Consider the following 24,464-nt stretch of genomic DNA (forward strand, 5'->3'; position numbering starts at 1 on the left):
GAAAGCGGTTCTACCTGGAGACCGCGCCCGGGCACTCCTCCCGAGCTGGGCTGACCTCCAAGCGCCGGCCCCACCTGGGAGCACACCTCCCGCGGGATGACTGAGCATCCCCCGCCAGAGGGGCTCGGGAGCGGGTGGCCACCCCCGCCACCCCCCGGAAGGCGGCGGGGAAGCGCGGAGAACCGGCCGAAGAGGCGGCGGCGGCGCCCCGGGCTGCAGCGACCACCCCCACGCCGCGCGCCCGAGAACTCGCCGCGGGTGCTGGGCCGCGCTGGCCGCGTTTGAAGTCTCCGGCGCCGCCGCTGGTTGGCCGGCGCGGGTCACGTGCGCCCAGGCAGGAGTTTCCCCGACAGCTGGAGGCTGCGTGGGATCCGGCGGCGGCTCCCGAGCGCGGCGGTGCGGCCTTCCCCGCCCCCTCCTCCCTCCTCCCCCGCCCGCTTCCGCCCGGCTTATTATCCTCCTTATTGACAAACAGAGCGGCCGCGGCGGCGACTCTCGGCGTGCATTTGTAGCCAAGCCATGGGAGACAAGAAGAGCCCGACCAGGTAACAGCGCCCGGGCCCCCGGGGCCCGGACTGTGCAGGCGGCGGGGCCCTCGCGCCGGGTTTCGGGCGGCGGTCTCGCTCGCCGCCCGGGCAGCGGGGCCAGAACGGGGGCGGCGCCGGCGCCGCTGCTGCGCGAGCGCTGCCGCGTGAGGGGCCGGCGCCGGCCGCCCCACAATGGAGCCGCGATGGCGGCGGCCGGAGCGGCAGTCCGGGGTGTCAGAGCGGCGGCGACCGCGGCCGCGCCCGCGCCCTCCCCCATCCTGACTTCCCTCCCACTCCGAGCCGGAGCGCGGCGCGCCGGGGGCCCGCGGGGCGGGGGTCGCGGAATTGGGGCGGGGGGCGGGGCGGGGGCGGCCGCGGGGCCCGGGCGCCGGGCGCGGCCTGCTCATAACCCCGCGCCGCGTCGTGTCCGGGTTGTGTCCTGCAGGCCGAAGCGGCAGCCGAAGCCGTCCTCGGATGAGGGTTACTGGGACTGTAGCGTCTGCACCTTCCGGAACAGCGCCGAGGCCTTCAAGTGCATGATGTGCGATGTGCGGAAGGGCACCTCCACCCGGTGAGTCCCGGGCCTGCCCCGCGCGCCGTCGGCCGCCCGGGTCGCGGCGCAGAGGACGCCCCTGCGGCTGCCGCCCCCTCCCATGACACTTGCAGGCCCGGCGGGAGGAGGCGAGACTGAGGTGGTGGCCGCGATAGGAATTGGGTCAGGTTGATCGCGACCCAAGCGATGGTTTGCGGTGTTGGGTAATTGAAGAGGCCGTAACGTTATTTGCTGCCAAGAGAGAATAAATTATTTAAGGGAGGCATTAGCTACTGCGATTTAATTCGTATTGCTGGGTGTAATGCCCCCCCCCCCATTCCGGGTATAATAATGTTGGCTGCATTGTTGTGTTAGTGTGTAGGAATCAAAGAAAAACCATGAAATCTTCTGTAGAAGCAAAAGATGTAATTTAATTTCGTTCCTCAAAAAGAAAAAAAAGTATCTGATTATAGAATACACAATAGGTTAAACTTCATTTTTTTTTTTTTTTAGTATACATGTCTGGAAGGGTCAGATCAAGGTTTTGGTTAGTATTTTTATTCTTATTCCCTAAGATTTTATAAATAGTTGGAGGTGAGCCCAGTCACAGGGACACATTTTTACTTAAAGTATCTGAATATTTTTAGTTTGATTAAACGGCAATCTCTCAGACTATACAAATGAGATGAAATGATCTCTGCCTATTTTCAGTCTTTATTTTATTGTAGGCTTACAGAATAATAGGTCGTTCTTTTTAAAAAACCACTTAAGTGAATTAAGTGGATAAAGAAAATCATAGAGGAAATTCAAAGTCTGACATTCTTGATCTGCCAACACTTGGTTACAGAGTTCCTTCACCTTTATAGGAAAGTAGCCTTTGAATTTATTGTAATAATGTGATTTATAGGTTAATATTTAGACATCATGTATTTTGATATTAGAAAGTCTGTTAGAAACTATGCTGTCACAAGAGTATACGAATACTGATGTGATATATTGTTGCTTTAAAAAAGGCCTTACTCAAAATTGACATTAAATTTATATATTCAGTAGGAATTAGATTTCTAAAAATGAGATATCCAGATTTTTAAACCCCATTCACAGCAATTTATTAAATTTTTTAAATGTAGAGACACATGGTTGGCAATAACTTAAATTTTGAGATTTGCTTAGTGAAGCTAGCTGCTTTTGACATACCTTTTTGTGGATCATAATGTGCTTTTTGTATATTTTCATTTACGTTGGATAAAACGTATTGAGCATTTTTCATGATATCCTTTAAGAAGCAAACTTTAAAACATCTTCTAAATTCAAGGGAATATAATAGACCATTCTAAAAATAAAAAAAGCACCTATTTCCTAAAGTGAATGTGGCAACTATTTTTGGACCCGTGATTTAAGTGTTTTGAAAAGTAGAGTATATCTTTATATAAGGTTGGATTTGGTTAGAATATATTTGTGTATCTATGTTAGTACTTTATACTGCTTAAAACACTCCAGCAATTTTCAGAAAATGGTTTTTGGAGGCAGGAACTTTAAAGTGGAGACAATTATTATAATCTTAATCTCTAGTACGATGTTGTTGCTTTTTGTTGTTTCCTCTCTATTTTCTTGTAGCCATTAGAAAAAATACTGAAATTAGAAGAGCCTATATGTTTATTTGCAGGGACAGCAAGGAAGGGGGGAAGCTGTTGTCCTACTCCACAGCCAGTCTTGGGGTTAGAGGAACCCTAAGAAATAGAGTAGGTGGTGGCAGCTCAGAAGAGAAGAAACAGGCTGAATACCTGGCACCTGGAAGAAGAAGGAATATAGTGCACAGGGGAGTTGGCCCAGGACAGAGAAGTGGGCCTAGTTTAAAAGAGTCTTGAGGCCCACATGGGGGCCCCTGATATTTTTTTACCAGTACATCTGAGCTCTTGTAGATCCAATTTTTAGTGGTGGAAACATTACTTGAGGAGGACTCAGAGAAGCATTGTCATTTGGATTGAAACTGAAGAGGCTCTGGGCAACTCACCAGAAGTCTAAGGGACTCTCTGTTCCTAAAAGTAAGTGTTCTACACTACGACCCTCTCAGCTTCTTCCTTCCTCTCGCTGAATTGTCTCTTCTCTTTTGATTTTGGCCCTAAGTTAAACCTAAGAGCTCTAATTTCTGTGTTATCTGTTATTTTCCTGCCACTGTTTCTGCAATTCAGAGTGGAATCCATGTTTGGATAGAATAATGGAACAGGTCATTGTTAATAGGGCAGATACTGACTGTACCACAAAATATTTCCTTCTCTGGTAATGTTGGAAAAACAGATTACAGAATACTAGTGAGAAGCAAACGTTTCAGGAGCTGGAAGAAATAATTTTGTACAACTGGCATGTTAATTAGCAGTTAGGGTAGTTTCATGGGTAAGGTTGGAGATTATCAAAGCAGGGACTGGATAGGTGCAGAGCAGAAGATGCAGTTTGCTAATGACTTGTTTGTGACTGACCTACGGTACTTGAATTGCTTGGGTCAAACTGACCTTTGAACTGATTCTGTCTGGAAGTCGCCAAATGTGAGGCCAAGTCTCAGCCATCCCAGACATCTGAAAAGTCTTTTCTTTTTAAACCTCCAGAGAAGACGGAGCCCATGGTCTCCCTCCAAAGTCTTTACTGACAATTTTGTCTTTAAGGAATATCGAGTTCAAATCCTTTATATATCAACAGAAGACCCTTTTTTTTTTTTTTTGGCTATATCCTTGGTAGGTCACGATTTTCTGCAAAATAACTCTATGCAATGAAATGAGGTCATATTCATAGTAGTATTTTAAAATGAAACATGATTTGAAGTAGCTTCAATTCCTAAATTGATCAGTTATATTCTTTAAATTTATGCCATTTCTGTGATTGAATTTCAGTTTTGTGCTTGCTGGCCTTAATTAGTTTAAATTTGATTAATCTCTTTTTTTATCCAGAATCTAAATAACTAGATAGTTCAAGTACCTGAAGTTTTCTACATTGTGCTCTTGTGAGAGAAGCAATGATAAATGTCATACTGACAGGAAACATTTAAAAAAGAAAAAGCTATGGTGACAAATTACTATCAAAGGTACTATACAGTCTCCATCTTTATATCTCAAGTTTTTATAAGGCAATAAGTGTCTCAAATATAAACCTCAGAAACTTTAGGAAATGAAGAACCATTCTGAATCATCAGAGAAAAATTTAGTGTGTATAAGGGTAGTACAATCAATGTATGATGATTGAGTTAAAATAGTATCTTATTGCCTCTTCATATAGGAATGGAAATCACTGCTTGACTCAGATGGCAGATATTTAAAGATGAGTATGATGGAGCTATTTGTTTTGATTTTGAAATGTGATCTGAATGAGAACATATAAGACACTTAGTCTATAGTGGACTTTCAGGTGTAATTTAAAGTATAACAGGTAATGTTATATTTTCTCAGGATAAGTTGTAATAGTTCTCTTAGATTTTTTAGAGATGTTGTTTTAGAGAACAATGAAAAAGATTTCACATGGAAGAAAGAGCACTAGTTGTACTAGGTGTCTGGTGACCTGTGTTCTTAACCATTTCAACTACTTCAGTGTTAAGCAGTGTTTACTGAACATCTTATTTTATTTAAAGGTTGAGCTAGGTGTTGGACATACAGTGGTGAGCAAATAGATGTTTTCTTTGTAAAATTTTGTGATTTTGTTGTCAAATCAGAAACACTTTGTATCAAATTCTATACATGAAGTAGTATTAGTAAATCTTTATGTATACGTCAAAGAGGTTAAAATTTTCTCATTTAAAAAAAGTAGTGTTGGGGCGCCTTGGGTGGCTCAGTCGCCTGGGCATCTGCCTTTGGCTCAGGTCATGATCCCAGGGTCCTGGCCAATTATCTGATAAAAATCAAAGATCTTTTCAGTATTATTGTTATCATATATGCTTTCCGTCTTCTAATTTGAGGTTTGTCACAGATCCTGCTACCCTTGATGTAGGAATGGGAGAAAAAATTGAGGGCCATCTAAGTCAGTTCGTTTTTCAGAAATGCAGAGTTCCCCAGCCTCCCTTACCTGTCTGAGGAGCCTTTCCAGCTACCACACAGCTGTTGTTGTTCAGAGACTCCTTATTCTAGGAGGTTGGTTAGTTGGTTTTCGTCTTCATATCTTGGGTTAGCGTAGTCGCAGGAATTAATTGTTTACAGAGAAATTCCTAAAGTGATTAGTGGTTGGATTAGTGGTTTTCAAAGTGTGATCTGAGGAAGCTTGGGGATCCTTGAGACCCTTTTAGGGAGTCTGTAAGGTCTAAACTATTTTCAAAATCACATTAAGGTGTTATTTGCCTTTTTTTGCTGTGTTGACACTGCAGTGGTGGTGCAAAGGCAAGGGTGGGTAAAACTACTGGCCCCTTAGCATGAATCAAAGCAGTGGTACCAAATTGTTACCTGTATTTATCATCGTCACTACTATGCGTGTGAAGGAAAAATAATGCCAGTTTCACTTAAGAGTGTATTCCCTTGATGAAGCAGTAAAAGTTACTAATTTTAGGAAGTCTCGTGTTTTTTTTAATATTGTCTGATGAACTGGAAAGTACAAGTAAAGCACTTCTGCTGCATATCAGAATGCAGTGGTTGATTGAAGGGAAAGCATTTTGTGTAGTTGTTGGAGCTGCAAGCAGAACTAGCTGCTTTTTTCATAGAACATCATTTTTACTTGAAAGAATGCCTGACAAACTATGGCTATTCAGACTTGGATATGTAGCACATATTTTCTCGAAAGTGAACACAGTGAATTGTTTTCCTTGATGTGAAAACAATTGATAGTATTTGTTGCCAATGATAAAAATTGAACTTTCAAGTGAAAACTAGAATTTTTGAAAATGTGTAACCGCTATAGTTCCTAGTACTTGAAAGATGAAATTAGGTGGTGGTACCAGTGAACGTAATTTCTGATATTTTATCATGCAATTTGTTGGTATTTGGAGGATTTGCATAACTCAGTGAACCAGTATTTTCTAATAACCAATGTATGGTGTTACAAAACCCATGCATAGATAATCTATTTAAAGTACAAAATAAACCAATAGATTTTAAGGGACAACTATGAAAACTTTGTTGATGTGGTTTCAGATTTCACGTTGCAACTAACCTTTGAGAAATAACTACTTGTGTGTTTTCAGATAATTATGGATACAATTATGGATATAATTATCTGAAAAGGCTGTTAAAATACTCTTCCCTATTCAACTGCATATTTGTGGGAGTCCAGATTTTCTTCATATTCTTGAACTGAACCAACCTATTGCAACAAATTGAATGCAGAAGTAGATATGACAGTCCAGATGTCTTCTGTTAAGCCAGATATTAGAGGTTTGCAAAAGTATGCAAGTGCTACTCTTCACACAAAATTACTTTTGTTTTGGAAAATACAGGGTTTTTTAAAATAAAAATATTTATGTTAAAATGTGCTCTTTATTTTTTTAATGAACTAATATATATTTAAATTTTAGCTATTTTTATTTCTAATATAGTAATTTATTTCTTGCTAGGTAAGACTTACATAAACTAAAGCTCTTTTAACTTTGAGAGTGTACAGAGAGCCTGAGACCAAAAAGTTTATGAACTGCTGGTGTAGGGTTTTACTAGCTTGGGTTTCTACATCCAACAGATTTACTTCAGCAGGCATTCTTTTCCTTTCATTTATAGTTCGTTGAGTAAGATCTCCCTGATAACCTAGTGACCTACTTGTTAAACTCAGTGGCCTAATCTCTTCTTTCCATGTTACCTCCATAGTATTTGATGTTGGTAGCCTTTTTTTTTTTAAATGAAATTCTCCCTTTTTGATGTCTCTAACACGACTTACTCCTAGTTTTTCTTGTATATCTCTGAAATCAGTTTCTGCCCACTGAAACCTGGCTTCTTCTCTATATGCTTCACTTTGTATGTGGCATAAACTTTTGGAATCTAAGTCAGAAACTGTGATTGTCTCAAGTTTGATTCTAATTCATCGTCATCCCTCATGTCCCGTCTTTGGATTGTCTCTCAGATCTGTCCTTTTTCCAGTTTATATTGCTGTACTTTATTTATTTATTTATTTATTTATTTGCGAGAGAGAGAATGAGAGACAGAGAGCATGAGAGGGAGGAGGGTCAGAGGGAGAAGCAGACTCCCTGCTGAGCAGGGAGCCCGACGTGGGACTCGATCCCAGAACTCCAGGATCATGACCTGAGCCGAAGGCAGTTGCTTAACCAACTGAGCCACCCAGGCGCCCATGTTGTTGCTGTACTTTAGAAGCCCATGTCATTTCTCTCATGAATTATGACAAATTGGTCTCTTCACAATGCTGCTAACATTATCTTCAGTATGTTTTTTTGAAACTATGTGATTATGTTTGTCCCTTTATTAAAAAAAAAAAAAAAAGAGAGAGAGATCTCCAGTGAATAAAGACCTCTTTATTGAATAAAGGTTGAGCTCCTGAGTATGATATTCAGGGCTATATTATCGATATCTGAACTGCCTTCCTAGCTAGCTTCGTTTCCTGCTGCATATCTTAACCAATCTAATGCTGCATCAGCACTGAAGTATTTTCATCAAATGGCCCTTCTTAAATCCTTCTGGGATTATAACCTCCCCACCCCAACTGTTTTATTGATTCAGTCTATGTCAATGTATATGTAATTATTCCTAGAGAATCACCATGTTGTGGTAATATTGTCTAGATGTTTATCTGTCCTTCTGGGCACTCTTAACCCTTGACAGCCCCAGAAGCTAGAAAATATTTGGAACATTAGAGGCATTTAAACTTTTTCAGCTAATGTTCCTTTAAATTTTACTATTGCTATTTGACACGTAGCATTGCTTTTCCAATAACTTTTTTTTTTAAGTTATTTATTTTGAGTAATCTCTACACCCAGCATGGGGCTTGAACTCATGACCCCGAGATCAAGAGTCGCATGCTCTTCCAACTGAGTCAGGCAGGCACCCACCAATAACTTTTAAGATTGAGAAAATGTTATCAGGCTATTTCATCCATAATTTATAGGTATATATTTTAGCATTACTTTTTAAAAACTTTTCACAATTTTGTTTTGTATTTTGATGCTATTATTTGATTCAAAGCAAGTGTTTACAGTTAAGACTAGTAACTGAGATGAGTGACCCTGAGTCTTCATATCTTTGTCTTTAAACACGGAAATAGTATTTTTATAACATAGTAATGTTATAACACAATATGTGGTTGTTTTTGAAGATTAAGAACGTAAAGAACTTAGTGCATCTCTTTTACATATTTTTTCTATTACTATATTTGTTTTTGTCGTATACTTAAAAAACATGTATGTGTGCAAGTAAAAAAATATAATAATTTGCCTCTCAATTTTGAAACATTTTTAACTTTACCATTTTTAATTTGACATATAACAATATATTAGTTTCATATTTCAAGGATGATAATGTGCATGAATACCTTAGCATTTTTATGGTATAACTTTAGAAAGTTGTTTATTATTTTTATTATGTCACAACACTTATTCACATTATTGAAATTTGCGTAGCATGGCTAAAAATGAGAAGTGTTTCTTGACAACATGAACTGCTGAAGTCATGAAAGAGTACAGTGTATTATGAAATATATTTTATTCCTCGACTAAATTGTAAGTTTTCTGTTGAGTGATATTTAAAGTTAGTTGATAGCGAGTGCTTGTCAAAAACTAGAATATACCAAACATAGGTTTGTGATATTGGAGATTGTTTATTGAAAAATCGTTTAGAATTAAAATTTTGCGTTTGTTTTTGAATTTACAGAGTTTAAAGTTAATGGAACAAATTAATTATAATTAAAATGGAACTAATTTTTACCTATGATTGAGATAATCTTTTACCTATGAACTTGTTACTTTTAAAGATAAATCAATTATATAAATTAGCAGACACCTATACAACTGTAGAAATTAGGCAGACATTAAAGAAGTATTGGAATTTTCCCTCATCTTGTGCTTCTTTACTATTTCCAGTTGTCCAGAGTCAGACTAACAGGATTAGTTGCTGATATTTTTCTACAGCTCTGTTATCGTTTTGCCTACCTAGTTAACTGCTTATTCTTCAAAACGTAGTTCGTGTCTCTTATCTCCTTGACCCATCCGAAACATGCCTTCCTTTGTCTTTTGTACATACCTCTGATTGTGATCTTCATCAAGCTTTAGCATTTTCTCATAAATTCAGGCTTGATTTGTGTCTTTCTCATGAAGCTGAGTATTCTTTTTTTTTTAAGGTTTTTTTTTTTTTAAGTTTTTATTTATTTATTTATTTGACAGAGAGAAACACAGCTAGAGAGGGAACACAAGCAGGGGGAGTGGGAGAGGGAGAAGCAGGCCTCCCACGGAGCAGGGAGCCCAACGTGGGGCTCGATCCCAGGACCCTGGGATCGTGACCCGAGCCGAAGGCAGACGCTTAAGGACTGAGCCACCCGGGTGCCCCAAAGCTGGGTATTTTAAGAGGATGAATTATCTAGAGAGAGGAGGGTGGCTCTTTGGTTAAAGTTGTGAGAGTAGCCATATTCTTTTTAGAATCTGAATAGTCCCTCAGTATGTGATGCTTATCTTCATTATATCATTTAGTGTATTATAGTTGTGCTACATGTGTGTATTTACTTTCTTGTTATGTTGTGAGTTTCTTAAGGGAAATAAGAGCTTTTCGTTACCTTTTTCAAAGATGCTTGACAAAGTGCCTAGGAAATAATAGGTGTTCAAGAAAAGTTTGTTGAAAGAGGAATATACGTATTAGAAAGGAAATGTTATTTTTTTTAATATATAAGCTTTGAAGAAGTTGGAATTCTGTGTGAATTATCAGAAGTAAATGGTAGTGAACAAAATTCTAGAATTCTCCATATGCTTAATGAAAACGTACCATATGCCAGGAATTATACTAGGACTGAGACCCAGTTCCAGCCTCTTTGAGAGTTTGAATTCTAGGAAAGATAGATAAATAGTGTATGCTAACGAGTAAAAGGAAGAAGAAATTTAGAATTAATTTTCCAACATAGTCCTAGTTTTTGGAGAAGTCCTGTGCTCAAGTTAAGAATGAAATCAGTTATTGGTGTAGTCATTGTGAGTCAAGCCCATCTGGTAAAGTGTGTTCTAACATCATGGCCAATTTCCAATTTGATCGATTAGCTTTCTCTTAAGAAATTTAAGCCAAATGAAACTGCCACGTCACTACTAGGTAAAACTCTCTCTTTTTCTCCTTGCATAGGTCTATGTGTGTATAAATATGTATATTTTAAGAAGGACCTGCTGTTTTTAAGATAATTGTTATATAATTGAAGTAAGATTTCAGAGAACTAAAATTATTTGTGACAAATTTACATAGGATGGTAGATTGTTAAATGTATATATATTTAATATTTAATAATCCCAGAAACCATCATTTTTGAGAATAAAATTTTATAATGGGACTACATTACTGAATTTAACAGATGTTAAATTTTCAGCTATCTTACTGATCATATTGGCAGTCATTTTCAGTGTGCTACTCAGGTTTTTTTGGTTTTTTTTTTGAAGCATTGTTGAGAAAATTAGATGAGTTAATTTCTGTAAAGCCTTAATTACAGTGGCTCACTGAATGGTAGCCATTACTATTAAGGTATATATTTGAAAGAGTATAATGTGTTGCTACAAAATTAATTTTATTATTGATGGTTTCTGGGGGGTAGAATAAATTATTTATCATTCATGTGGTGATTTTCTGTGTTCAGAATGCTTTCCTGTATATCCCTCCATTTGCTCATCAAACCGTAAGGAGGAGAGGAAGGTGGTCATCCAATCACAGATTAGTGTTAGAGCCTAGATTGAAATGCAGGTTGACTACTAGTTGATCTTTTCATCCTTTTGTCTCTGATAAAGAGGTTTATAAAACTGAGTGAAAGGTTTCTTTGCTTATTCCTCTTCAAGGCATTAGAAGGCCAGCGTATTTTGGTAGAAAGATTAGCATTTTGTGGGATATCAAGTTTTCATTCAAAGATTTAATGAAACAGGTTTTTTTTTTTTAAAGACACATTTTTCCTTAATAATAATCTTTTATAGCTTGTAATTTTAGTGGTATTGCAAGTATGTAAAATATGTCATTGTGATTTTAAAAATAAATTGGTTAACATATTAATATGTGTTTTGTTTATTGGCTTTCATGGTTGTTAAAATCTGTACCCTTTGTTACATGATTTGTGATAATGTGTTTTAGAAGATTCAGTAGGCATTCCATTTGCAATATTGTTAATTATGGGAAATTACAGAATTACTAAGAATTTTAGAGCTGGAAGAACCCTTTCAAGAGCTTCCATGGTGTTTAGTCATTTCCTGAGACAGGCTAGTTTTTATAACTTGAAACCTTAATAGTAGAGGGATAAGATTGTCTTCAGAGGAGAGATCTTGAGGGGTTTGGGGTAAAAATGGTGGGTATTAAAACTTTTGAAATAGGTTGAAGCCACCATTGTTTGCAAATCCTTCTTGATAGGGATTTTCAGCTAAGTTTAGAGGATTTCTTGTTGCTGTTTACTGAGAACTGACAGGTAAAGCATAGCAATTTGCTGGGTGAGGTCTTTTTGTTGAAACCCATGGCTCTAGCCTAGTATCCTCTTGGCAGGTAAGAAAACAGGCCTGGAAGGATTGTAACTTTGTTTAAAAGGCAATAGCTTGTTAATGTTGGATTCAAGATATTTGGATTTCCAGTCCTTTTTATCACCTTGCTGTGGTAACATTTAAATTTGCAAGCAAGTAACTTCTTAAGGATTTCTTCTTGTAAATTTCCTATACCTAGATCTAGTGCTGTACATCTTGATAATTTCTAGCGTTAAACCTACTACTTATAACTAATATAAGAATTTATGTTAAAACTGGGCTAGCAGTATAGGGAATGAAGAACAAAATGACAGCCCCCAAAATAATATTTTTGAAGTGCAAATGTTAACAAACTTCATTTTGATGTTTTTTTATAGTAACATTTATTGTGCTGTATATATCCTGACTTCTTTGATATAGTATTTCTTAGGAGAAAAATCCCTGTAAATATTATTTCCCTCTTTTATGGTGACACAATAAGAGTCATTAATAGTATAATTAATAATCAGTTTGACTATATGTGTGTATATGAATGTGTGTGAATGATAAAAAGTTTGTGCAGCCCACTGGCAATTTTTAGACATGAGTTAAACCACTTCATTTTTACATGTTTTATAGTCTGATCAGGGTTCTTCTGCACACTATCATACTTTATAGGTTGTACTAGGGATGATCAACCTCTAACAGCAGCAAGTAGATAATATTTGATGCCAGTAAGGTGATTGCTCAAGAGGCAGAGCTCTAGGTACATTTGCAGAGAAGGCAAAATTGTTTTGGACTTCTTTCATCTTTTTCCATCCTTTTTTGCTTTTTATCTTTGGTCTCCCCAAGGCCCAAAGTCTCCTCACTAATATTCATTTCTAGGTTGCCTTTTTTTTTTCTAGGTTGCTTGCATTCTTTATTTTCTTCACTCCACGAGCAGTTCTTCCTTTACTAGAAAATCTTTCTTGTTTTATCTGTTCTGTAAATCTGAATAAAATAATTGTTTCAAGTGTGAATATAAATAACCTGAGCATGGGGGATAAAGTTATTTTTTTCTTAAGGTAGTAACTCTCATTCTGATGATAAAAGTATTACATGTTCATTGAAGATACTAAGGAAATAGAAGGAAAATAGGAATGCCCATCATAACAGCTCTCCAGCCAGAGATAGCTACTTCTGAAATGTGTTTCCTTTCTGTCTTTTACACGTGGATATTAGTGTTTGTTTGTTTATTTAAACCGAATTTAGTTAACATAATGTATTATTAGGTTCAGGGTAAAGTTTAGTGACTCATCAGCTGCATATAACATGCATTGCTTGTTATATTAAGTACCCTCCTTAATGCCTATCATCCCCCCCACCCATTTCCCCTCTAGCAACCCACAGTTTTTTCCCTAGCGTTAAGAGTCTCTTATGATTTGTCTCCCTCTCTGTATTTTTTTTTAAAGATTGATTGATTGATTGATTGATTGATTTGACAGAGAGAGACACAACGAGAGAGGGAACACAAGCAGGGGGAGAGGGAGAGAGAGAAGCAGGCTTCCCGCAGAGCAGGGAGCCCGATGCGGGGCTCGATTCCAGGACCCTGGGATCATGACCTGAGCCGAAGGCAGATGCTTAACGACTGAGTCACCCAGGCGCCCCTCCCCCTCTCTTTTTATCTTAATTATTTTTCTTTCCCTTCCCCTATGTTCATCTGTTTTGTTTCTTAAATTTCATGGATATTAGCATTTATTTATTTATTTTTAAGAAACATTTTCTGTATTTATTTGACAGAGAGAGAGAGAGAGAGAGAGCACAAGCAGGGGAAGTGGCAGGCAGAGGGAGAAGCAGGCTTCCCGCTGAGCAGGGAGCCCGATCCGGGGCTAGATCCGGGGCTCGATCCCAGGACCCTGGGATCATGACCTGAGCTGAAGGCAGCCACTTAACTGACTGAGCCACCCAGGCGCCCCAGGATATTAGCATTTAAAAGTGGAAGTTGAAGTGTCTTTTTTTTGGAGGAATGGTAGAAAGGAGGAGACTTCTAAATCAGGGGAGTTTTCTGACTTCCCAAGATAGCTCTCACCTTGCCCTGATTCTCTCTGTGCTTCAGCGTGCTTCACAAACACTGGTCCTAAGGAATGTCTTTGCAAAAAAGAAGCCAAGAGTTCGGAAAATACGGTGTATCCTATCTTTTTGGAGTTTAATGAATTGCAAGTTCTGAGAAGTTCTCCAGTGGAATTTGTTTAGCTTATTTAGTTGAGCAGTTCTCGATCGTACTTGACTGGGTTTTGTTTTGTTTTGTTTTTCTATTATAATACAGAACTTGTTGGGGCATACTGTTTTGTAAACCCTTGCTATTGAATTGTGGTCCAAAGACCACTGGCATATGCATCACCTGGGAGCTTTTGGAAATGCAGAATCTCAGGGTGTCGGCTGGCTCAGTTGGAGGAGTGTGCGACTCCTGATCTCAAGGTTGTGAGTTCAAGTCCCACGATGGGTGTAGAGATTACTTAAATAAATAAAACCTTAAAAAAAAAAATGCAGGGCGCCTGGGTGGCTCAGTTGGTTGAGCGACTGCCTTCGGCTCAGGTCATGATCCTGGAGTCCCTGGATCGAGTCCCGCATCGGGCTCCCTGCTCAGTGGGGAGCCTGCTTCTCCCTCTGACCCTCCCCCCTCTCATGTGCTCTCTCTCTCTCTCATTCTCTCTCTCTCAAATAAATAAATAAAATCTTTTAAAAAAAAATGCAGAAGCTCAGGTCCCACCAAGGATTTATGAGTCAGAACCTGAATTTCAGCAGGATCCCTAGATTATTCAGTATGCATATTAAAATGTGAGAAGCACTGCTCTAGTTTTTTTTCAGGATAAGATAGTGAGGTGGGCAGGCTCTGAGGTACTCATTCCATTTGAACTGCTTTTTCCAAAGGGCTTTCCTCTTTTGGGGCTGCACACATGTGTGTAGGCAGGGTTGCATGTACGTGCGCATGTGGGTGTGCATTTGTGTACAGGCATGTCAGTGTGGGTGTCTCTCTGTTTATGGTGCCTCCTCTCTGACCAACACTTCCCTCATGAACTCTTACATTCAAAAGTGCCTCCTCCGTTAACACTTCCTCCTTCTTAGCCCTGTTTGTGATATCTGTACACAACCATACATTCCTTCACCCATACAGCTCATTCAGGGCTGACTTTGGGAAACCTGTGAGAGAACAAGTTGCAGGAAATAAGGGAGTAAGGAGAAGATGTGTTTGCCAGTTTAGAATCAAACAACAGGTAAAGGGGTAGAAATGAACTAGCCTTCCCTCAGAAGAACCCAGTAGATTTTAATTGTGTTGTTTGGGGCCCTGAAGTCTTATGAAATTGTCTCAGTGCCTGTCAATAGGAGCAAGCAAGTGGGGTTCCATGCTCCCACACTCCACTTCAGCCACATCATCTATGCTCTTATACACTTTATTTATTGGGATTTCTTTTAATTTTTATTTTCGAAAAGTGTTTTGCTATCAGAACTTTTTTTTTTGAAAACCACTGCCCTGTTCCATTCATTTAGCCTTCTACCACTTAAATTCTTCAGTTCAGCACAGGCTAGGTTAATTGTAACTGGACTTCTTAGCCTCACATTTCAAAGGCAAGAGCTAATAATAAGTTTAGTGTAGTGATGGGTGGATTTGAAACTTTCTCCCTTGAAAAGCCTTTTCTTTTTCCTTCCTTCCCTGTATCTGTCCTTTCTCCTCACCCATCTTATTAGACACTTTGCTCTTTTTTTTTTTTTAAAGACCAAAGCTGGTAAAACCTAGAGCTGCATAATCATTGATTAGATGAGTAATGAGCAAAATAATTTATAGATGAGAAATATGTTAAATTCATAATGTCATCAAATTATACTTTTTGGTAAAATTAATAAGGCTATTCCATTATCTATAAGAATGCGGTTATCACATTTGGTCAGTATTCCTTACTTTCCAATTTTCGTAACTTAATGCCTCTGATCACGTAGCATTTTTCTGTACTTATTATTCCTTGGTAATTGACATTTTAATTGTAATCTTGCCATCTTCCACTTGTGTAGGACTTGCATTATATATTCATATTTTGGGCGCAGGAAAATTTATCTAGTTTTATTTTTTCACCTGCCTGTTTGTTTAAAATTTTTTTTAAGACTTATTTATTTGACAGAGAGAGCGCGTGAGCACAAATAGGGGGAGCAGCAGGCAGAGGAAGTGGGAGAAGCAGGCTTCCCGCTAAGCAGGAAGCCTGATGCGGGGTTCTATCTCAGGACTCTGGGACCGTGACCTGAGCTGAAGGCAGACACTTAACCGACTAAGCCACCCAGGTGCCCCGTTTTTAATTTTTATGTGTATTCAGTGTAATGGAAAGCAAAAAAAAAAAAAAAAAGAAAGAAAATAGTCAATATTTCAGAGTTCCCTGCAGTTATATACTATAGTGGTGAAGACTTTGGACTGTCGAGCTTGATTGGGTTTAAATATTGGTCTCACCCACCACTTACTGGCTGTGTGACCTTGTGAAAGTTAATCAACTTTTTGAGCCTCAGCTTTTATGTTTATAGAATAGAATTGATAATAGCCCTACTCATAGAGTTGTGAGGATTAAATGTGATCATTCTTGTAAAGTACTTGACAACAGTGCCTGGCATATAGTAAGTCCTCAATAAGTGTTAGCTAAAACAATCAAATACATGAGTGGTGATATAATTTAGGGGTATAACAGTCCCTTTTGTCAAGGATGGGGTTCAAGTATGCTCTAACAAAACCAGAGCATAAGAACAAGTGTTTTCTACTAAAAGATATCATTTCCAGAAGTTGCTTCAGGGATAATCTCACCTACCCACCCCCTCTCCCTACCTCCCTCTTCTCTTTCCTACCCTATTTGTGCCTGCAGAGAGAGATGTGTGTGTGTGTGTGTGTGTGTGTGTTTCCTAGTAACCTGATGTGGCTTGTCACATAAACATTTGGGGCTTACCAGTAAAAGTTTTAACATCTAAAAAGCACTTTAGTAGTACAATAATGGTAAGCTGTTGGGGGGCAGCTTGTTGGGGCAAGCTTGGGGCAAGCTGTATATAGACTTAAGAATTGAATAGTTAAAAACAGCATTTTTTGCTCTTTGCCATAGTTAAAGAGCAAGTCTGTTTCCAGGGTTGGATTGTCAGAAAGCATTGTCATGATCTTTTTTAGGCCACTTTTGTCATCTGGTATATTATGCTGTTTCTTCTACCTCGCATTATCCAGTCCTGCACAGTTTCTTTCTTGATTTTTGTGAGTGTTCAGGTATCATCTCTCAAGGAACATTTCTTTATCTCTAGGCCAGAATGAATGCCCTTTCAATTAACTCTTGAAGCATTCTATGCAAAAATGTGATGAGTGTAATTACATAGTGTATTGACATCATTTTGTTTCTGTTGCCTTCTCCTTCCCAGGACTGTAATCTCTTGGAGAGCAGTACCGTTTGTCCTGGAATCACATTTCAGCTTAAATCTCCACCTTGCCATTTATAGCCATATAACCTTATGGCTTTATGGTGATGATTCAGTGTGATAAATGATGTAAGGAACTTAGCATATTAATAATGATAATTTTAAATAATATTAATAAAAATTCCCAATGCCTGTCACCATGTCTTACATAGGTATTGATAATGCTTAACTGCAAAGGCTCTTTATCATTTATCTGATTTGCTTTAAGCTGTTTTGCACTTCTTGTTTTTTAAGGAACATTTATATAATATAATTTTATTTCATGAGCCTGTGAGTTGAATGGAGTATGTTTTATTACGCCCATTTTACTTGACAAAAGAACTTGTATTAACCAAAGTTACATTCTTACTCAACTTTTAAAAAATGTTTTCTTTGCCATCAGTATAATGTATAGTTTAAACCACAACCAAGAGCATTTTATTCCATCTTGTGTCATGCTTACTTGTTTGTTGAATCTGAACTAGAGGCGGAGAAACCATTTAGTGGAAGCCATTACAAGTCTACGCAAGAGACAGTAGTGGCCTGAACAAGGATAATGCCAGTGGGAGACAGAAATGAATAGATTCTAGATATATTTAGAAGGAAATTTATAGGATTTGATGGGTGGCTGGATATGGTTCTGGGAGGTAGGAAGTTGGGTTGTAGAGAGGGAAGAATCAAGGATGAATCCCAGGATTCTGGCTCAAGTAAGCAGCTTGGTTAATGTGCTTTTCATTGACATGGGAAATAGGATAGACAGTTTTGGGGAAAGGTAATATTTCACTTGTAGATTTGTTGAATTTCAGGTATCTGAGGGAAATCTGAGAGGGAAGATCTGTGAGACAGTTGGATATGTGGGGCTTAAGTTTATGAAGGAAAACAGGGCTATAAATATATGCTTGGTGTAGTCATCAGCATACATGATCCAGTTGAAGCTATGGGAGTAGGCAAGACAGATCAAGGACAGAATAGACTGCATAGCATGAGAAAAGAGAACCCAGGACAGAAACTTGAGAAACATCACCACGTTTTTGTGATGGTAGAGAGCATCCCACCAAGACAAAGAAAGAATTGGAGGAGAAGGAGAAATAAGGGGAAAGAAACGCAGGAGAGTGTAATGTTACAGAAACAGGGAAGAGATTTTCAAAAGGAGAGGACGTGGTGAGCCATGTCAAATGGCCTTTCATCAGATAGAATCTTATTTTTCCCTTTGCATTCTGTGTAATGATGTTTAATGGGTGTTAAAATTTATATTTTAAGTTATAACAAGATAATCCTGCATAGTGCTTGTACTAAGCTTTTCATGAAAGTTACAGTAGTTCTGTCTATAGGTTAAATAAAGGAAGTTAATATCGGTAGGGCAGGAGATGAGTAAAATTATGTTAGTAATCTAACTTCTCAAGGAAGAATGCTCTAACTATCTAGCAAAATCTGTCATTAAGCCTGTATTTTTACAGGTAGCTCCTGATTGTAGGTACAAAAATTAATAGACTTTATTTAAAAAATTGGGTCCATCTTGGTATCAAGAATTTTTTAAGTGCTAAGTAAATGTAATTGCATAATTGGGTGGGGGAGCATGTATGGTTTAAAGAAGCTCTTCTGTTTTTAGAAGGAATGAATCATAGCACTCTATTGATCAGCTAACCAAGCAAATCACAGCACTTTCATAAAACTGTGTTTGGTTTGTAAAGTAATAGTTATCTGTGGAGTATGTTGGATTTGATGTGATTCATGATTCAGATTTTATGAGTGCTGAATAACAAACTTATTTAGAATATAGGCTGTAGTTTGAAAACTATCACTGTTGACTTCAGACTATATTGGAATTTATGTTAGAAAAATTTGCCATTGTTTTATAAAATCAGTTTTACACAGAAAATACGCACTTACACATTTTAGAGATGGTTATTAAGAATTGCTTTGAAAACTAATACAGGCCTTAGAATCTGGTCAGATTAATTTTAATATCAAAAGTTGAGAAAAAGAACATAATCACAGAGTAAAGAAAGGTTAGACTTCATTTTTTTTTTTTTTTTAATAAAGATTTTATTTATTTGACAGACACACAGAGAGAGCACAAGCAGGGGGAGCTGCAGAGGGGGAGGGAGAAGCAGGCTCCCTGCTGAGCAGAGAGCCCGATGCGGGGCTCGATCCCAGGACCCTGGAATCATGACCTGAGCTGAAGGCAGGTGCTTAACAACTGAGCCACCCAGGCGCCCCCCCCCCCCCTTTTTTTTTTTTAAGATTTTATTTATTTGACAGAGAGAGACCGCTAGAGAGGGAACACAAGCAGGGGGAGTGAGAGAGGGAGAAGCAGGCTTCCCGCCGAGTGGGGAGCCCGATGCGGGGCTCCATCCCAGGAGTCTGGGATCATGACCTGAGCCAAAGGCAGATGCTTAACGACTGAGCCACCCAAGCGCCCCAAGACTTCATTTTCATGCTGGCATAATTGTTGGCATTGAGAGTACCATTAGCTGTTATTTTTGTGTGTTAACTTGGATACTAACTATAGTTGGTGTATAAAGGATTACATATAATGCTCCTGACATTTTGGACTAGGATCCCGGAAAATGTTTCCTTGGACTAGAAGCTATAAAGAATAGATGATATTAACTGTCTATGGAAGTATACCATTTTAAGATACGGTTAATAAAATGTGGTGCTTTATTAGGGGACCTGGGGTATCTGTTAAATTAGGAAGATCAAAATATTATTGGAGATCAATTAATGTGATTAAGGCATCCTTAGGAAGAGTAGAACATAAAATGATGTAAAAGAAAAACCACACAGCATTATAGTACTGGACAATTGGTTAGTATTTAGCATAGTACAAGAGGTGGAAGTGAGAGATGCTATTTGATGGTCACTAGAGTGATACTTTTATTCTGGAGTCGTGGTAACATAGTCTTCTTTATATTAACTAGTTCTTAACATCATTCAAGTAAAAAAAGTGGTTTGTAGGTACAGCAACCAGTTTCAGGGCTGCTACTATACACTTAGTATATGCATTATGCAAGTCTTTGTTAATGCTTTGGCCCTGTCTGAATATGTTGATACTGGGAAAGAAATGCCCTGATTTATTAATCAGTTTGGTGATATTGGTTGATAGAATTCTGTCATTGATTGTATCTGCTTTAGCTTTAGGTTGAATTTTTGGACTTAAAAACCAAGAACCAAATAAAAATTGGGACCCCATCCATCAACTCATAGATATTATTTTTTTATGAGTTCCCATTTAGATAGCTAATTGGCATTTGATTTATCACTTTTAGCCTAATACTAATTACTTTGTAATGTTTTCTGTATTAGTTACCTATTTGTGTAACAAATTATCCCAAAATTAAGTTTAGGCTGAAAATAATAAACATTTATTATCTTATTCTTTTTTTTTTTTTTTGAGTTGAGAATTCGGAAGCAGCCTGTCAGGTGATTCTGGCTCAGGGTCTCAAGCTCAACTGAGGGAGGATTCATTTCCAAGCTTACTCATGTGGTTGTCACGCAGCCTTAGAACACCTGCTTCCAAGTTATTCACGTGGCTGTCGGTAGGCCTCAGGACTCTGGCTGTTGGCCAGAGACATCAGTTTCTTGGCCACCTGGGCTTCTCCATGGGGCTGCTCACAATATGGCAGCTTGTTTACTCTAAAGTGAAGTATCTGAGTGAAAGCCCCCAAAACAGAAGCCAGTCTTTTTATAACCTAATTTTGGGAGTGATAGCCTGTTACTCTGCTAAATTCTGTTCCTTGGAAATGAGTCACTAAATCCAGCCCATACCCAAGAGGAGGCAATTACAGAAGGGCTTGCATACCAGGAAGAGGTGGGATCGTTGTGGGCCATTCTAGAGGTTGCTGACTACACTATCCTTTAAAGTTGAAAACTTTTTGTTACTGCAGAATTCTTTCTTGGAAGGAAAGCTTATGGGGGAAACTAAAAATATAAAGTAGATAAATAAGAAATTCTGCCCCGGGCACCTGAGTGGCTCAGCCGGTTAAGCATCTGCCTTCGGCTCAGGTCATGATCCTGGGGTCCTGGGATTGAGCCCCACAGCTGGCTCCCTGCTTAGCAGGGAGTCTGCTTCTCCCACTCCCTCTGCTGCTCCCTCTGCTTGTGTGCATGTGCTCTCTCTCTCTCTGTCAAATAAATAAACAAAATCTTTAAAAAAAGAAATTCTGTCCAAAACAGGGGTTCTAGGGCGGTAGATCTTAGCTGTCATCCTTCCCCTTTAGCTGCCAAACAATTTGAATATTAATATCTTTACCATCAAACGTCAATCAAGGACATGAATAAATACTGTTTTTCTCATGTTTTCATTTTAGGATTTGTCAACAGTTGTAAAATTCTAGCTTATAAAAATCCGGTATTAAAACATGGAAAACAATTTGTGTAAATGTTTCTGGCAACTTTTAAAGTCAAGTAACTTCCTTTAGTAAAGTAAATCTAATATAATGCCTGGTTTTGTAGCATTAGGCGATATTATTTATATGTTGGTGTGATAATGCTGTTAATCAGTTTGTTTTTGTAGTATTAGCAGATGTAATTTATGTATTGGTGTGATAATGATAGTGATTTACTTACTAACTGTTGCCTGAAATGTTTTATTAACTATTTCCAAATTGTATGTATTTCTAAAAAATCACAAATGTATGTGGTATTTGAAATTCAATTTTAATATTAACATGTTCTTATTGCTTTTATGCTGTAAATTGTAATTCCTAATCAGTAACATAAATTACCTATTTTCTTTATCGTGCAGTATAAAGAATATAGCTTCAAAATAATAGTACCAAAATTAATAACAAACAATAAATCTGTAAGTTTAGAATTTCTTTATGTAGTTCTTTTAGTCCTTAGACTATATCCCTCTAAAGGTGTATAAAATCATTTGAAAACTACTTCTGGGTGGTTATGTCAACAGTTTGATATATAGTTAGATTCTGGGCATTGTTTCCAAATGCTTTATTTATCTTAATTCTTTCTACTGCCCTGCAAAACTAGGTTCTTTTGTTATCCTTATTTTACTGATGAATGTAGTTTTTGCCATCTTGATTTTAAGTTAATTTATGTTAACAAGAAAATAGTACTGGTTTTGTTTGTTTCTCTATGGATTGCTGTAGTGGGAAGTAGGGGATAAAACTGAGGGAAAGGAAAATTTTAATTAGGAATTGAGATGGTGTTTATAATTTGGGGACCTTGAGGGTATATAATGGGACTGAAAGGGCAGTGAGTCATAATGGACTTAGTTCAATTCAAATATAAACACACATCCCCCCCATGTTTGTTTACATATGAGCCATCAGTAACATCACTTAAATATGTGTGAATATGTGTATAATACTAAATTTTATTAAGATGTTACAGGATTCCAAGTCCAGGATTTACTGTGAACAACCTTCTACAACTGTAATACTTTACATTAGAATTTTATTTTTTTGTTAAGATTTTTATTTATTTAATTGAGAGAGGGCGAGCACAAGCAGGTGGAAGCAACAGGCAGAGGGAGGACCAGACTCCCCACAGAGCAGGGAGCCTGATGCGGGGCTCAACCCCAGGACCCTGGGATCATGACCTGAGGCGAAGGCAGACGCTTAACGACTGAGCCACCCAGGCGCCCCTTACATTAGAATTTTAAATCTTAATTGAAAATTAGAAAATAAAGTGCCTGGAATCATCACAACCAGTTGTAATTTAAATTGCTTCTAGCCAAAATATGTCCAAACCAGTGAGTAGTATTGGAAGTGAAAGTTAGCTCCACAGTTTCTTCTGAGCAGTTTTTTCACAAGTTCAGAGTGATTTTATGGAGTAGATTTTCATTACTGAAATGCTTCATTTGGGTTCTTAATTACTAAGGAGTACCTTTTTGTGGTTGAGTGTAGTAATTATTAGAGCTCACACAAGATAGTTTTGAATAGAGGATCCTAATTTCTGGAATTTCTTTTCTAAGTTATTCTGATAAAATCCATGTTAGTTGAGCTTATGGCATGATAACAAACAGCTTTCAGTGTTGGTCTCTAAGTGACCCTTTTGGTTACTTTAAAATATTTTCAAGATATCGTAATTCTCTTGAGTTACTTTAAAAATGCAGTTGATTCTGTTTTAAATTCATGAGTCTAAATGGAGACTGCATTTGCTGTAAATAAAAATTAGAAATTTTTAGTAAGTGACATCTTTTATTCGAGCAAAAGGATAAAATATTTGGATTATTGCACCTGTATCTGTTTTATTAATCCAAACATGTAGGACCTTGTGCCAGGTACTTGTTCACTCTCAGGTAATAGAAGTTAACTAGGAATCTAGAAGAGTTAACTAGAAGACCCTTTTGATATTTATTTCTGTATTACAGTTAGAAATGGATGTCTGTGTAGTGCCCCTGTTTGTGTGAATGGGTCATTTAAAAACAAATGCAGTAATTACTATTTTTTAAAACTCAGATTTATTTTAAAAAGTATATGATTTTTCCAATACAATTTATATCTTTAAATTAAGTAGGAATCTAGCAAAAATTTTGACATGTGCTGTCAACCTTTACTAAATACAAATGTGTCATAATGAGTGAAATGTAAGATTTTCATTAGAATTACATTTTCAGCTTGTTTTTGTTGAATAAGTTTATACACCATTTTATCTTACTTTTATTTATTTATTTTGTATTTTATTTTCTTTAATTAACATATAATGTATTATTTGTTTCAGGGGTACAGGTCTCTATCCTATTTACTTTTAAAACAAAGGAAAAGGGGCGCCTGGGTGGCTCAGTTGGTTAAGCGACTGCCTTCGGCTCAGGTCATGATCCTGGAGTCCCGGGATCGAGTCCCGCATCGGGCTCCCTGCTCAGCGGGGAGTCTGCCTCTCCCTCTGACTCTCCCCCTCTCATGCTCTCTCTATCACTATCTCTCTCAATAAATAAATAAAAAATCTTAAAAAAAAAAAATAAATAAAAAATAAAACAAAGGAAAAACTGGGCCGCCTGGGTGGTCAAGTGTTGGACTCTTGGTTTCAGCTCAGGTCCTGATCTCAGGGTTGTGAGATCGAGCCCCACTTTCTATCCCTCTTCCTCTGACCACCCATGCTGTGCTCGATCTTCCTCTGTCAAATAAATAAGTCTTTAAACAAAGGAAAAGCTATACATTATCTTCGATTTGTTTCCATGGAATTAAGAACCATAAAAACCTTACGTTTCCTGAAGGTAGTAGATGATTATTTAACAGCATAATGGTAAAAGGGTGGAGTATTACGGAAACATGCCTGTATCTTCAACAGGAACTAGTGTTTGAAGCCATCATTTCTGTAGTACGTTAAAGTGAACATGTACCTGATTAATATGTATTGAGTTAAAGGTAATAGAATATTTTCATGTGAGCTTGAAGATGAAATTCTTCTGAGGAGACCTTTTTTTTTCTTT

At 38.1% G+C, this 24,464-nt stretch overlaps 1 protein-coding gene across 7 annotated transcripts in view; it reads left to right on the forward strand.

Moving 5' to 3' along the window:
• The first annotated feature begins 377 nt into the window (after nt 1–377).
• YAF2 (YY1 associated factor 2) overlaps nt 378–24,464 on the forward strand; it is a 73,617-nt gene continuing 49,530 nt past the window's right edge. For 4 of the 7 annotated variants that reach the window (XM_064591384.1, XM_045873617.3, XM_064591385.1 and 1 more), the window contains exons 1-2: nt 389–545; nt 973–1,098. In XM_064591384.1, the coding sequence (XP_064447454.1) occupies nt 1,074–1,098 (25 nt within the window). In that variant the 5' untranslated portion in view covers nt 389–545; nt 973–1,073. Of the gene's footprint in view, nt 546–972; nt 1,099–2,725; nt 2,989–14,362; nt 17,159–24,464 lie in introns of those variants that run through there. The other 3 variants (XM_045873616.3, XM_064591387.1, XM_064591386.1) reach the window with 3 other exon arrangements.

Source organism: Mirounga angustirostris, unplaced genomic scaffold (genome assembly GCF_029215605.1).
Source record: "Mirounga angustirostris isolate CCGP_5_RB_7025 unplaced genomic scaffold, mMirAng1.0.hap1 SCAF_5, whole genome shotgun sequence".
Taxonomy (NCBI): domain Eukaryota; kingdom Metazoa; phylum Chordata; class Mammalia; order Carnivora; family Phocidae; genus Mirounga; species Mirounga angustirostris.